The sequence below is a fragment of the Papaver somniferum genome, chromosome 6 (assembly GCF_003573695.1).
Source record: "Papaver somniferum cultivar HN1 chromosome 6, ASM357369v1, whole genome shotgun sequence".
In the NCBI taxonomy this organism is placed as follows: Eukaryota; Viridiplantae; Streptophyta; class Magnoliopsida; order Ranunculales; family Papaveraceae; genus Papaver; species Papaver somniferum.
The window spans coordinates 73,022,014-73,035,767 of NC_039363.1; the positions used below are offsets into that span (position 1 = coordinate 73,022,014).

Below are 13,754 nucleotides of genomic sequence, written 5' to 3' on the forward strand. Positions count from 1 at the left end.
CTTTCGATGGATTTGAAATTTACATGTCCTAGTCTATCATGCCAAACATGTGAGGAGTCACAAACATAAGAAGAAGAAGATGCATTAACATCCATGTTCAAAGAAAGTACACTAAGCTTAATCATGTTTTCAGTGACATATCCTTTTCCTACGAAGTCACCACTTTTAGAGATTACAACTTTGTTAGACTCAGCTACAAATTTAAAACCTTTCCAAGGTAAGATGGTTTCTGAGATAAGATTCTTGCATATGTCCGGGACGTGATACACGTCATTCAATGCGAGAGTTTTTCCTGAAGTGAGCTTCAATTAAACCTTGCCTTTTCCCACCACTTTCGTGGTGGAAGAGTTCCCCATAAACAATTTCTCATCCTCTCCTACTTTGTCGTAGGAGGAGAAAGAATTTCTGAACTTGCAGACATGCCTGGTGGCTCCAGAATCTAACCACCAGTCTCTCACATTGGTCACATTAGAGACAAGGTTGACTTCAGACACCATGCCAGTAAAATATCCAGAATCATCTACTATGTTTGCATTATTTTTCTGTTTTGGATCATTTTTGGTCTTTTTAGGTGCCCTATAGTCTTTGGCCATATGACCGGGTTTACCACAGTTATAGCAGTCACCTTTAATGGTGTTTTTAGAGATACCACCCTTTGGTTTAAAATGGTTACCTTTGGAGTTACGACGTTTGTTACGCTTGTTACCATTTTTGTTGGATTCAGATTTTCCATCATGTTCCTTCTTTGTTGATGCAGTATCATTTAGGATATGAGCTGTGTTGGACATGTCTTTGCTCAACAGCAGGTTCTTGTCCTTGCAGCACAGTAGTTCCTCAAGTGGAATCTTTTTCCCTAGCTCTATCATGGTGATTTCACGAGTCTTATGTCGCAGCCTCCTCTTGTACTCGTTCCATGAAAGTGGAAGTTTTTCAATCACTGCAGATACTTGTAAAGCTTCATCAATAAAAATGCCTTCAGCAAGAATTTCGTTGATGATTAGTTGAAGTTCCATGAATTGACCAACTACGGGCTTTTCATCATTCGTCTTGTATTCAAGGAACCTAGCCACCAAGAACTTCTTGCTTCCAGCAGCCTCAACAAGATATTTTTCTTCCAAGGCTTCCCATAAATCAAAAGCAGTAAAATTCTCTTTTGCATTATAAAAGTCATATAAGGAATCATCCAGGCAGTTTAGTATATGATTTTTGCACATGTAATTCTTCCTAGTCCACCTATCTAGTCTATCTTCATCACCACGGTCATGAAGCCTTCTTGAGGGTTTTTCCAAAGCAACTTCATCTAACCTTTGGTCTTTTAAGAAAAATAACATTTTGGACTGCCATCGTTTAAAGTATTTTCCACTAAACTTTGGAGGTTTGTCTACAGTACTTTTTCCCATGTTGTTACAGAAAAAATATTGTAATGAAAGATAGTGCCTTTAGATTGTCGGAGACAATAACAATCGTAATTAACTGAGAAAAAATACTTAGCTCAACCCGACGCTTGATTGATGTTCCGGGAGATGCGATGATAATGGTAGAAGGAACTAGTAGAGGCACGTATGAGATACGCTGACCTAAAGGCAATATCCCATGTTGCTCCTCTTGTAGAGAGATGTTATTGCAGTTGGCAGAGTCACCTCCAGGATACAACTACTGATAGTACTCCTCAATGTAGCATACAAAGAAAGTACTCTAAGAGCTTGGCAGAGATGTATGAAGAAGTGATAGTTACAGTGAAACCAAAACAGAAGCATAAGAGAGGAAGTGAATTTGTTTCTGTTACCCTATTTGAAAATGAGTTGAATCAGTTCTTTTATAGAGACCAAAAAAATGACCCGTTACTAATAAAAAAAGATTCTCACGTGTGTCAAAAACATTCTTTGACTTCTGACAAAGGCTGAAAAGAAAACAACAGTCAAAAACATTTTTTGACTTCTGAAAAAAGCTGAAAAGAAAAGCACTTCTGACAAAAGCTGAAAAATAAAGCAGTGATAAGAATTTTTGATTTTGTCAGTCAAAGCACGCGTGTAAGACATAAAACAGAGTGAGATTCTTCATGCGTGTGACAAACACGTACAAACAAAGGCTAAGAGATTCTTCTACATGTGTGGAAAGCACGAATGCAAATTTTCAGTAAAAAGATAGGTTCTAATGAACCCACACCCCCACCCTCCCGCCCGGACGGCGGCGTGCTTCGCTGCGAAGCACCGCGCGTACGGGAAAGGCAACCTTGCCATAGTCTAGGTCTTCCCCCTCACACAAAAGTGTGTACACCCAAAGGGTCATGCCCTTTAGGAAAAACCCATGGTATTTAAGTCTAAAACCCTAATATTTTAGTCTATGTGAGACTATTGTTTTATCTATTCAAAATGAAAAAACAACTAGTGGGCAATAGGTCTAGGGATCAAGTCTTGGTCCATGCTTTTCAAAAACCCGTTTTTTCTAACTATAGTATCTGTACCAGACGCTTCTAAATGTAGTTCTCTTTATTTTGTTTGTGAGGTTAGCAGGTTTTTAAGGAATCTGAAATCTGGAGAGTACAATTTCAACATGAAACAATCAACCATATCTGGCTGATATGACTGATATAATCACTACTACTCTGCTTTACTACTCATGCTTACTACTCGTGCATTATGATGCTTCTTTTCACAAGACTTTTCATTTGGCTGGTATTGCTATGTTAACTAGCAATTTTATAGGGTCATATGTTGCAGGAAAATGAGTTCTTAAAAGATTAAGTCATATTCATCAAGCTGAGAGTTGGACTTTACTTAAAGCTATGCAGTGAGCAATGCAACACAACTGGAACAAAGTAATCTTTGAGTCTGTCTGACTGTAAAAATGTATACTTTCTGAGGTTTACTTCCTTACCGGCAATCTTCTCCCTTGATACGTAAGTGTTTGCTTCCTTACCGGCAATCTTCTCTCTTGATAAGTGAGTGTATTCAGCTGTGTGATAATCATAATAACTGCTTGTGTATGTCCCTTGAGTTTGTAATAGGGTGGCTTAGCTAAATCTGTCATTAAAGGTCAGTTCTCTTCATGTAAAACTTGCTACTGATGTATCTTTTCTTTAATGTATAATATCTTTTTCTTTGTCAAAAAAAAAGAAAAAAAAAATCTCGTAAGGAAAACAGATACTTCCCCCGTTTCTAAAAAATAGGCAGGTTTCTTTTTTTGGGTATGTCAAAAAAATAGGCTTGTTTACCTATGTGGAAAGTCAAATGTTATGATTTTACTACTATATCCATAAAAGGTTCACTTCTCTCTCTATTTTTTCTCCTGATACAAAAAGGGGACCACTTCTCTCTTCTCTTTCTCTAATAACCAATGAGTGGGGATCAAAGAATAGATTAGGAAAAAACATGGAAAAATGGCTCCAATAATTAATTTTCTTGATTTTTGTGAAAACCAAACAAACCTATTTTTTTAGCCTATTTTTTTTAGAAACGGAGGGAGTATAATCAAACGGGACGGCTTGGTTAAGTAAATTAGAAATGCGTTTTTAGGCAAATTTACTACCATCACTTCCACAAAAACAACTTGCAATCCTTGTGAAGAGAGATGCCATTTAGAGACAATTGCCGCAAGAAATTTGTCTGACTCAATTCAAGATTAAAAGAAGCAGCTCTGATTAATAACATCAATCTGTTACAAACCAGATCTTGTAAGAGCAGCATAGCCATCAAATTTCCCATACAAACTGGAACTCAAACTTAAACAGAAAGAATAACAAAACTCTGTACCGAGTTTTTCAAGTATACCATGAATTTGTAGTCTCTCGCTGCAAATATAACCATGGTGGAGACCGCGATTTCAGTATCTGCTAAGGATCTAAATAAACAGGATTCAAAATTTTGGTTTTCATATGATAGGCTTATTATGTTTTATCATTATAATACCAAGAAACATCTGTTGTGTGCATTCATATGTCGAGGAGAAGTCTGCGGGGGTCCTCAACGACATCTTTGATGCGACGTAAGAAGAAAACTGCCTCGCTCCCATCAATCAGTCGGTGATCATATGTCAGTGCAATGTACATCATTGGCCTTGGAACAACGTTGCCGCCAACTACCATCGGACGGCTCACGATCGAATGCATACCCAAGATAGCTGGCTGCAAAACGAATATCCAGTTATTAGACTCCTTTTCAGTAAGAATACTCTGAAAGCTGAGAACTAAGGCTCCTATTGCCGGTATGCAGACAAGTCTACTTAAATTTGGCACACTGCAGCACACCTTAAACTCTTAGGCCCAATTAGTTGCATTTATACAAAAAAAAAAAAAAAAGATACAGGTCTGTGATATACCTGTGGAGGGTTGATAATGGGAGTGCTTAAAAGGCTTCCATATACACCACCATTGGATATGGTAAAGGAGCCTCCTGCCATCTCATCGATAGACAGAGAACCATCATTTGCCTTCTTTGCCAACCTGTTAATCTCCTTCTCAATGTCAGCAAAATTCATTTTTTCGGCGTCCCGGATAACTGGAACAACCAGACCCTTCAAAAACAAAGTGAATGAGTGGGGAAAACTTTCAGTCAATAGGAAATACCTCCCAAAAGACGCACTAAACCGGATTTAAAATTATGTAATACCCAAAAAAAAAAAAAAACACTTCATCTCAGAAGATGACAAACCTTTGGAGTACCAACAGCAATACTAATATCAACATAGTCTCTACAGATGATATCATCGCCGTCAATGACTGCATTAATAATTGGCTGATTCTGGAGACCACTGACAGCAGCCTGAGGAACACAGAAATATTGTCAACTGAAATACATGCATCTGCCCATCCACAATAAAAGATCAGCCACGGAACGGTACATACCTTAACAAACCCTGACATAAATCCCAACTTGACTCCATGTTTCTCTACAAAGGCATCCTTATATTCAGAACGAAGCTTCATCAGGTTAGTCCTGCATTACCACGAATATAAAATATGAAGCCAGTTGTCATGATATATATGCATTAGTTAGTGAAAAAAATAAGGTATCCTCAGGGAACCTAGACGATGGAAAAAACAAAGGTCAGAGGGTAACCCAAAATTCTGGTAAGGAGAAAATAATTGACTCACATATCAACTTCATTAAACGTGGTCAGCAAAGCAAACGTGTTCTGCGAATCTTTCAGGCGTGCAGCAACTCTCTTTCTAAGCCTTGTCATTGGTACCTGCAATGATGACCAGAGTGACTTCAGTAATCAAAGATCCATGTGCTATTTTCACAACTTATTTATTGTTGAGAAAAAGAAATGTATCAGATTAGACCCCTCTATGGTGAAGTATAAACAAAAATGACGAGACATATTTACATAGAAGTCACGTAACTTACTCTTCTTTCCCTTTCCTTGGGAGGAAGAATAGGTTCTGTAGCTGAAGTTCTAGACGGTGCTGGGGAGGGTGTTTTAGGTTTGTCCTTAGCAACAACAGTTTCTATGGAAGGCTTTATCTCCTTTTCTGCAGGAGCTGATGGCTTTGGCGTCTCCTTAACAGTATTCTTCTCCTCGGATGGAGCAACATGTGTCACATTCGCACCCTCACCAGATTTTGAAATGACTGCAATTTTGGTCCCTGGTTCTACAGTATCACCTTCTTTGGCTACAAACTTTAATCAAAAAAGGAACTTACTAACATAAGTATATTCATGAAGAAAACTGGAAAAGAAATAGAATATATTTGTGTACACAAGATACAGCAACAACAAATAATTTACCTTCTGGACAACTCCAGTTTCAGGACTAGCGACGTCGATGGTTACCTAAGAATTGCATAATCGAAGATTCAGGAAAGGCAGTTTGTGAAAATATACTATTTGAATGATTGTAGATAAATCCTGATATGTACCTTATCGGTTTCAACTTGAGCAATTGGCTCGTCGATTTGAACACTATCACCGGGTTCTACATCAAACGTATTACATATAGCACAAATACTTTAACCGAACACACAGAACAGAAAATCTTATAAAGAAAGATGATGATGAGAAGTTATGACATACTTTTCAAAAAAGCTGCTAGAGTACCATCTGTAATAGATTCTCCCATGAAAGGGACAACAGCATCAACAAGGTCACCTTCAAATCAACAAAAGTAGTTCAGATTACACTGCTCTAAAAAAGTATGACTAAATTGTATCAAAAGCGGGAATAGCTACCAAGAGGAATATGTGAACATCGCACCATTATCTGAAGAGAATGACCTAGTCCACCCTTAAAGCTTTGAATCTTTTTGAAGTAAACAGCCAAGCTCCCTGCATCACATTACATGCAAAATATTGCTTGTTGAGTTAAGGCACGTTCCATAGAAGAAACTAAGTGGATTAAAATTACGGTCTCAAACTTCTCTAATGACTGGGTAAGTTCCACTGAGAGCTAACCTCATAGACTTTGAAGTAACTGTAGTACCTGCAAGCACAAGGTTTACAGTGATCAGAATTTTAGCCTTGAAACAACAGTATACATGTATCTTCACAACCAAAGGACTAAATATTGTTTTACTTCTTACCAGGTAAAATCTGACAACTGAAGTTCTGCACATACTTAGATCCTCTTCGAAGAAGTAGGGTCTGCATAGAAAATTGTGAAATGCCAATAAGAATCCTCATCCACGAGAAAATGGAAAACATTAAGCAAGTGTGCTACGTCAGATTCTAGGAAAAACAATGTCTCCTAAAGGGATGGTTATGACTACATACTGAGTCTGTGTTGTATGCTTATTAGTATTGATGAACTCCACGTCCATTCCAATTTGCAAAATAGTGTCAAATCTAACATACAGAGGTCAAAATAGTGTCAAATTTTCTCGTGGTCTACGTACAAGAGCGTCGGCGTAGTCAAATCTCATACAGAGGGACCCAAGATATATTCCATACGAGTACCTCCTTCTGATATTGGCCAGCACTTTGGGAAGCTCTTGGAAAGTGGCAAGAGAACAGATGTGAATTTTGTAGTAGATGAGGAGACATTTGCTGCGCATAAATTAGTGCTCGCAGCTAGGTCACCTGTGTTCCGTGCACAACTTTTTGGTCCAATGAAAGATCAAAACACGCAGTGCATAAAGATTGAGGACATGGAGGCTCCAGTTTTTAAGGTGTGTAAAGTACTTCCATGTTATTAACGATTAAGTAGCATTATTTTGCATGTATATGGTTGTTTCTCTGGCAATCAGATCAATTAACCAGAACTTCACTATTTAGAACCACTAAGTCTTTAAAGTTTCTTTTTAGCAGAGCTGATATGGTTACAAGTTTTCAAATAACCAAGTCTTCTATTTTCACCCCAATTGGTTTACTTTACAAATAATTGATACTTGTCCACAGAAAGACAGCAAAACAATTTCCTAGAAAAGACAGCGAGGATCATTTTTAAACTATCAAACCCCAATTCTGACTTGAAAATGCAAAAAGAACAACAATAGCAACATGTTGTATGATCTATCAAATGAACTCATGATGCGAGCTTCAAATTTAACTTAAAAATCATCAAACGAACTAAAATAAATCTTGTATACCTCATTGCTTGCTGCTGTGTAACTTCTTGTTGCAGAAGATGCAGATGGGCGTAGTCTATGCAAAGTCTGATAAACAATTCAACAAACATAATCATGAATGATCCTTATCAAAGACAAGGAACATGACCACTTGAACAATCAACGGAAAACAACCTAGTTTAAGAAGATATGAAAAGGAAAAAAAAAAACAAATCTTGATACAATGAACAAAGCAGAAACAGATAAATCTTACAGAAGAAGCATTAGAGCCTTCAGAAGCGATTTTTCGCCTTAAAATAGCTAACATCTTTGGAAACTTTTTTCTTTCTCACTCTACAACAATAAATAATCACAAACAAGTCAGAAATATTGAACACATCCATATACAAGAGATCAATAGATAATTTTTATATATTTATTTAGTTTTTGAAAATGAAATCACCGATTAACAAGAAAAAGAGCTCAATATTATTCTTAAAAAAAGTCTGTAAGAATCTCTAGATGGATATGGCGAAGAGCGGAGGCTTATCATGATTTTTTCTTAGTTTTATGTCAGATCTAAAAAGAAATCGAACCTGTTTGAGAAAACGGTGGTGTGTTCTTTCTCAGAGCTCTCCTTTGGAAAGGAATAGAAACCAAAAGAAAGAGGACAAAAGAAAAGGGTTTAGAAAAGAAGAGAACCAAGTCGCGACACTGACACGATTTAGTCCGCTTTATTAGTGTTTCGGTTTTTTAAGAAAGTGTCCTCTCGCGCTATGGCCTGGATGGTCATTAGTTTAAGTTGGGACTTTTTTTTATAGCAGGAAATATCATATGGTCCTAGGAATAATATATTAGAGAGAGTCTAGTCCAGTTGAGTCAACTGTCTGTTTGGTCCTTTATGGTAAAATATATTATAGTTTGGTCCTAAAAATTATGATTTGGTCCTAGGGTGACGTCATGGATGATGTAATTTTCAAATGGTAGTGGCATAAATAACTTTTAATGAAGACCATATATATACTCATTATTAAGAGAGAAGAAAATAATTTTCAGATTTATTTTCTCTCACCTCTTTTATTTTTTTTTCTAGATCTACTTTTTCTTCTTCTTCTTTTTTCTTTTGCTACTGTTTCTGACGGTGTGTTAAGATGAAGATGATGACGAAACGATGAAGATTTGTATGTTTTTTTCTTTGTGTTTGTTGTTGTTTGCTGTTGAAGATGGTGGAGATGGTGAAGACGATTTTTTAATGAATTTTTCTTGATTTTTTTGTCTCTGATGCTGCTGATGATGATGAAGAAGATGAAGATGGAGATGACGATGATGAAGACGACGATGATTTTTCGTTTTTTCGTCATTTTTTCCTGCTGCTGCTCTTGAAGATGATGAAAAAGATGAAGATCTGCTATTGTTGCTGCTGTCAAAGAAGATGAAGATTGAAACGAAGATGATGAAGAAGATTTTCGATGTTGCTGCTGATGTTGAGTGACGAAGAATTTATTTCTGCTGCTGTTGAAGACGACGAAGATGATGATGCTGCAGTTCATTCCATAAATGAAGTCTGTTTTTTTTAGGTTTTTATATAGAGTTCATTTCTGGAATGAACTCTGTTTTCTTAGGTTTTTATATGGAGTTCATTTCTGGAATGAAGTCTGATTTGTATAGGTTTTATATGGAGTTCATTTCTGGAATGAAGTCTGATTTATATAGGTTTTATATGGAGTTCATTTCTGGAATGAAGTCTGTTTTTTTAGGTTTTTATATGGAGTTCATTTCTGGAATGAAGTCTGATTTGTATAGGTTTTTATCAGGAGTTCATTTCTGGAATGAAGTCTGTTTTATAGTATATAATGAAGTGTACAGTTTTCATCAGGCAGAATGAACTGCTACAAAAAAAATAAGTTGAAATTAACACGAAATGGGTACTTTGGTCAATTTAATATTTTTAAATAATTATGGACCAAACAATAAAGACGTTTTCCCAAAGGACCAAATAGACATGGACCCACCTAAAATAGAACTAAACGATACTTTTCCCTTTTTTATATGTTTGCCCATACACGTATAAGATAGGTAAGCCAGACTCGGTCTAGCATCTTCGCCAGACACATGAACATGCTACCTAAATAAAAGAAGTTTTACTTTGAGAGAAAATCCCAAAATTTTGAAAGTTACGGTAAAATTTGGAAATAAATTGTGAATCTATCTGCTCTGGACATATTTATTCGAATACTACTTAAGAAATGCCTCAAAATTACTAGATAAATATATAATTTCATATTTGGATTTCTTGCAAAATCTTTTAAAATACGAAGAAAAATTTTATTCCAATTTTGGGCCCCACAGCCTTGCAGTATGGGTGGGCACAGCACACAATCTCTCTCTTGCTGATTAGCCATATAAACCCAACAAGAGCCAAGTCGGACTATTATTCTTAGACATGGCGTGTGAAGTCACCTAGCAACATGGTGGCTCAGCAGAGGGTTCATATAGATGGGAAATCAGATGATATATGTATCCTCGATGAGCCAGCAGTCCACAATCCATACATGAATAGACAGCAGATACTGCTATATGAGAATTGACGGGTCCACGTTTAGGTTAACTAGTTTATCGCGCACGGGCCTGTATCGTGGATCTGATTTTTACTAAAAACAAACTACTAAAACTATTTTTTCCTTTTTTTTTTAATAGTTCGATGACCCTAATACAAAAATCAAATGTAATAAACTAATGGAAAACTACGGATCCATTAATAATTCAACATAAAAAATACAACTAAAAATCTAGTTTTTTTATTATCGAGGTCTTTTCGATTAAAATCCCACACAACTGCCATAGGTGGTGGTCAAATTGGGGACAGTATCAGTGTTATGCTGTCGGGTCCGGCGGTCCATGAAAGATCCTAAAACATTCATGATTCTGCCAATGGGTTCAAATGTGCTATAACAAACATCCATTTAAGGTAAAATTGGAAAACTGCCCCCAATATAGGGTGCAATATTGAAAATCTGCCCCAACGTTAAATATAGTTGGGAAAATGCCCCATTCCGTTAACATTAACACCCAACTCAGTTAAGTGACATGTGTAAGGAAATCATCACCATCAGAATCACCACCATAACAGCCGCCTCCACCACATGAACCTTAAACCTTGAACCTAAACCTTAAATCATGAATTTTGAGCCCTGAACCCTGAATTCTGAAGGGTATCCGCGTGTATGAACTCACACATGTGTCGTAACTGGGGTTTTGACGGAATGTGGCATTTTTCCAAACTTTTAAATGTTGGGGCAGATTTCCAGCATTACACCTCATATTTGGGCATTTTCCCAATTTTCCTTCCATTTAATCATTAGCATTAGCATAACTCATTGTACTGCATCGTTAGCATTAGCATGACTCATTGTATTGCTCACAGGAGACATAATCCTCTTTGAGAATTTTGTGCATGCATGGATGCACCATACCCATTCTCCCGGTACCACCACTGTCTCGCATACCATGAAATCCGGTCGGGAGTCTATCCACCATCGAATTCAGCACAATGGGTAATTCAGCACAATGAGTCCTCAAAATGGGTAATACAGATAAAATATACGATTACAAAATTTTGTAGACTAAATTTGAACATTAGTACTTTACAACCATAACATTATTCTTTAAGTTAATATTATAATCTACATAATATATTGGATAGTTGATACATTTCGGTATTCGCTTATTGCAGAGAACTCACTGTTCAAGAAAATAAAACTGCAAAATTAAGTTCCTAGCGAAAGCGAACATGGTCATAGTACGTATCTTTCCTTCGAATATGTAGTCAATCCACCCGCCAGTAGCAAACACGAAACATCTCATCAAGATGCAACCGTTAGTTTGATGCTAGACGCTATCATATTTTACAAGAATATTATATGACCATAATCATAGTTTAATTATCAGACTTTATCTCCAACATATTTGACTTGTTGGGAACAAAAAATTTCTTGTTACTTCAGATTGAGGTGAATTCTTACCATGAGTAGGAAAACACCAAAAATCAGCGAGCACGTCTGCATCACTGACAGAGTTTATTTACTAATCCAACAACAAACATTTGGTAATTATCCAATAAAAGTTTATGATCACGCTTGGCACAGTTAGACCAATATATGAAACAATCATGCATGTTAAGCTTCAAAGAGGTTCCTTCACGATTAAAATACTTATGTTCATGAAAGTTATGAATATGGAATTTGAAGGGGAAAAAACCCCTTGTTTGGTGAAAGTGTTTTTAAATAGTTAATGAAAAACATGGTGTTCCAATACAACTTGTAAATGATCTTGGCATGGTTATGGAACTGGAAGTGAGTCTGGCCTTGTTGTACTACTTGGTGCGACATGACAAACAGTTATGATGATGATCCGTACTCAGGAAACCATACTTGGAAACAGTTAGGAGATGATTACGATGCCCACAAAGGTCAGTTCATCAACTTCAATTTCGTAAAAAATAAAACTAAAGGAAAAAGAAAAAAACAGAAATGAAGATTTTGCCAGAAAGCTTTGTATAGGAAGCCTATACAAACACTTTTTGAAAATAGAACATGAATTATATTTATAATAGGAATAATATCTAAATAGATCTAAAATTTTAGTATTCTTGGCTAGCTGTAATATATGTCTGTTTCAAATAATATTTGCAAGAACCTGTGCATCACTTCATACAACAAAAATCAAAAAAAAAAAAATCTAATAATTATTCGAAAGAGGGTTTTGTAAGCATACATTTTCCATTTTCCTTAAGGTGGTGCTATTGACGCTAGTAACCTCGTTGGTTGATATTAAATCCATCTCCTCCCTCTCTCATTTGCACTCTGCTCGTAGTTGATTGAAAAATGATAAGTATTGTATACAGGGATAAGTAATTCACTTAATTTTTTTGTCAATGTAAACATATTCCAGCCTGATAAACATAATACGTAATTGCTTCAAGAAAGAAAAAAAAACGTAATTCTCTGCTCGTAGAAATTCATAAACACCAATTTTTATGAACTTCTGATAGGTGTTTCCTGTCACCTGTACAATCCATAAAATAGAATTAATCAAACATTTAGATCAATACTCCTGTATGCAACGAAAATATTTACCAATTTCATCATGCCTTTCACCTTCTTTCTATGCGACAACTATTAGAAACACCATTGAAAGAACACGTATAGCACCGATCGATTTCGAGGATCCCTGCAAAATTAATAACACACCCGATCAGACAACAAATCATACTTTGTTCCAAAAACAAAGACAGAAAATCATAATAACTGAAGCAAAACAAACCAATGCAGCCATTAGAGAAAGAAGTGGCGTTGAAACAAAGGCCAGTTAAGCGTTTCGTTATATATGGAGAGACACCAAACTCATAAATAAAAAAATATTAGTATTATTTTGGAAATAATAATAGTCGATATCTAAAAATATCTAATTTTTCAATTTGTTTATATTATTGTTAGCAATCTCAACCCATGAAAATCTTTTAATTTCCCATTGTGTTATTTTATCAGTTGTCATATTTACTTAAAATATCTTTCCTAATGCGCTTAATCCTTTTGGATGGACAACATACCAATAAAATCACTTTATTTTTGGATAAAAAATATTTAAACCGACTTGCAATATTTTTTCCCATTTTTTTATAGTCATATTTAATTGTTTCCATATTTTTTTCCTGATAATATTGAGCACCCCTCCGTACATGGAAATTTGTTTTTATTTTCCATTTTTTATTTTTTTTATGGAATGACCATAATTAAGAAAAACAATATTGAAGCCATTGTTATCTATTTGACTTTTCTACAGACATGTTTTTTTAATTCTCAGAATTTTGCTAATATCATGTATCGTTTATCACAATTTTCTATTAACGATTCTGCATTTCAACTATTGAGCAGGTAAACAATCGATTGTTTTGTAGAAGAGGAAGTTTGCATCTACGGGTATGTGTCCGTCACTCTACATATTTTTAATTTAATTTAAATTATTGATCTAAATGTAGTTAAAGCTTTGTAAATTTCATTAGAACAGTAATCATGAAAGTGTAAGCGGACATATAAGGTAGCTTAGAATTGTAATTAGGATTCATTTTATAATAAAAGTGTAAGCCGATATTGGACATTCTTTTTTAGTTTGATGATTTATTTAATGTTTTTATGATTGCTTTTTAATTTCATGATTGATTTAATAATTTATGAAATCATGATGAACACTAAATAGTTGGATGTGATATTATT

General features: G+C 35.6%; 1 protein-coding gene and 1 long non-coding RNA gene across 3 annotated transcripts; both read right to left on the reverse strand.

The window, feature by feature from the left end:
- Positions 1–3,621: 3,621 nt before the first annotated feature.
- On the reverse strand, positions 3,622–8,188 carry LOC113287983 (dihydrolipoyllysine-residue succinyltransferase component of 2-oxoglutarate dehydrogenase complex 1, mitochondrial-like). Of its 2 annotated transcripts, none has more exons than XM_026536894.1 (15): positions 8,079–8,188; positions 7,757–7,836; positions 7,525–7,590; positions 6,520–6,580; positions 6,392–6,419; positions 6,195–6,265; positions 6,015–6,089; positions 5,861–5,916; positions 5,730–5,774; positions 5,349–5,621; positions 5,093–5,187; positions 4,844–4,934; positions 4,650–4,760; positions 4,318–4,512; positions 3,622–4,123 (listed from the first exon to the last, which is right to left on the reverse strand). In XM_026536894.1, the coding sequence occupies exons 7-15, from the start codon at positions 6,058–6,060 to the stop codon at positions 3,932–3,934; spliced, it is 1,104 nt and encodes a 367-aa protein (XP_026392679.1). In that variant the 5' UTR covers positions 6,061–6,089; positions 6,195–6,265; positions 6,392–6,419; positions 6,520–6,580; positions 7,525–7,590; positions 7,757–7,836; positions 8,079–8,188; the 3' UTR covers positions 3,622–3,931. The 2 variants fall into 2 exon arrangements, with proteins under 2 accessions (XP_026392679.1, XP_026392680.1); XM_026536895.1 differs by having other exon boundaries at positions 6,170–6,265.
- Positions 8,189–12,380: 4,192 nt separating this feature from the next.
- LOC113286507 lies at positions 12,381–12,711 on the reverse strand. Its single transcript, XR_003329350.1, has 2 exons — positions 12,639–12,711; positions 12,381–12,546 (listed from the first exon to the last, which is right to left on the reverse strand). It is a non-coding gene; the product is annotated as an uncharacterized LOC113286507 (long non-coding RNA).
- Between the last annotated feature and the right edge of the window lie 1,043 nt (positions 12,712–13,754).

Excerpts from the sequence above, each read along its gene's own strand:
- LOC113287983 (XM_026536895.1), bottom strand. The coding sequence starts at position 6,197 with ATGGTGCGATGTTCACATATTCCTCTTG. Across the intron at positions 5,917-6,014 it reads TCTAGCAGCTTTTTTGAAAA|AACCCGGTGATAGTGTTCAA; the intron begins GTATGTCATAAC and ends CGTTTGATGTAG. Across the intron at positions 4,124-4,317 it reads CCATTATCAACCCTCCACAG|CCAGCTATCTTGGGTATGCA; the intron begins GTATATCACAGA and ends TTCGTTTTGCAG.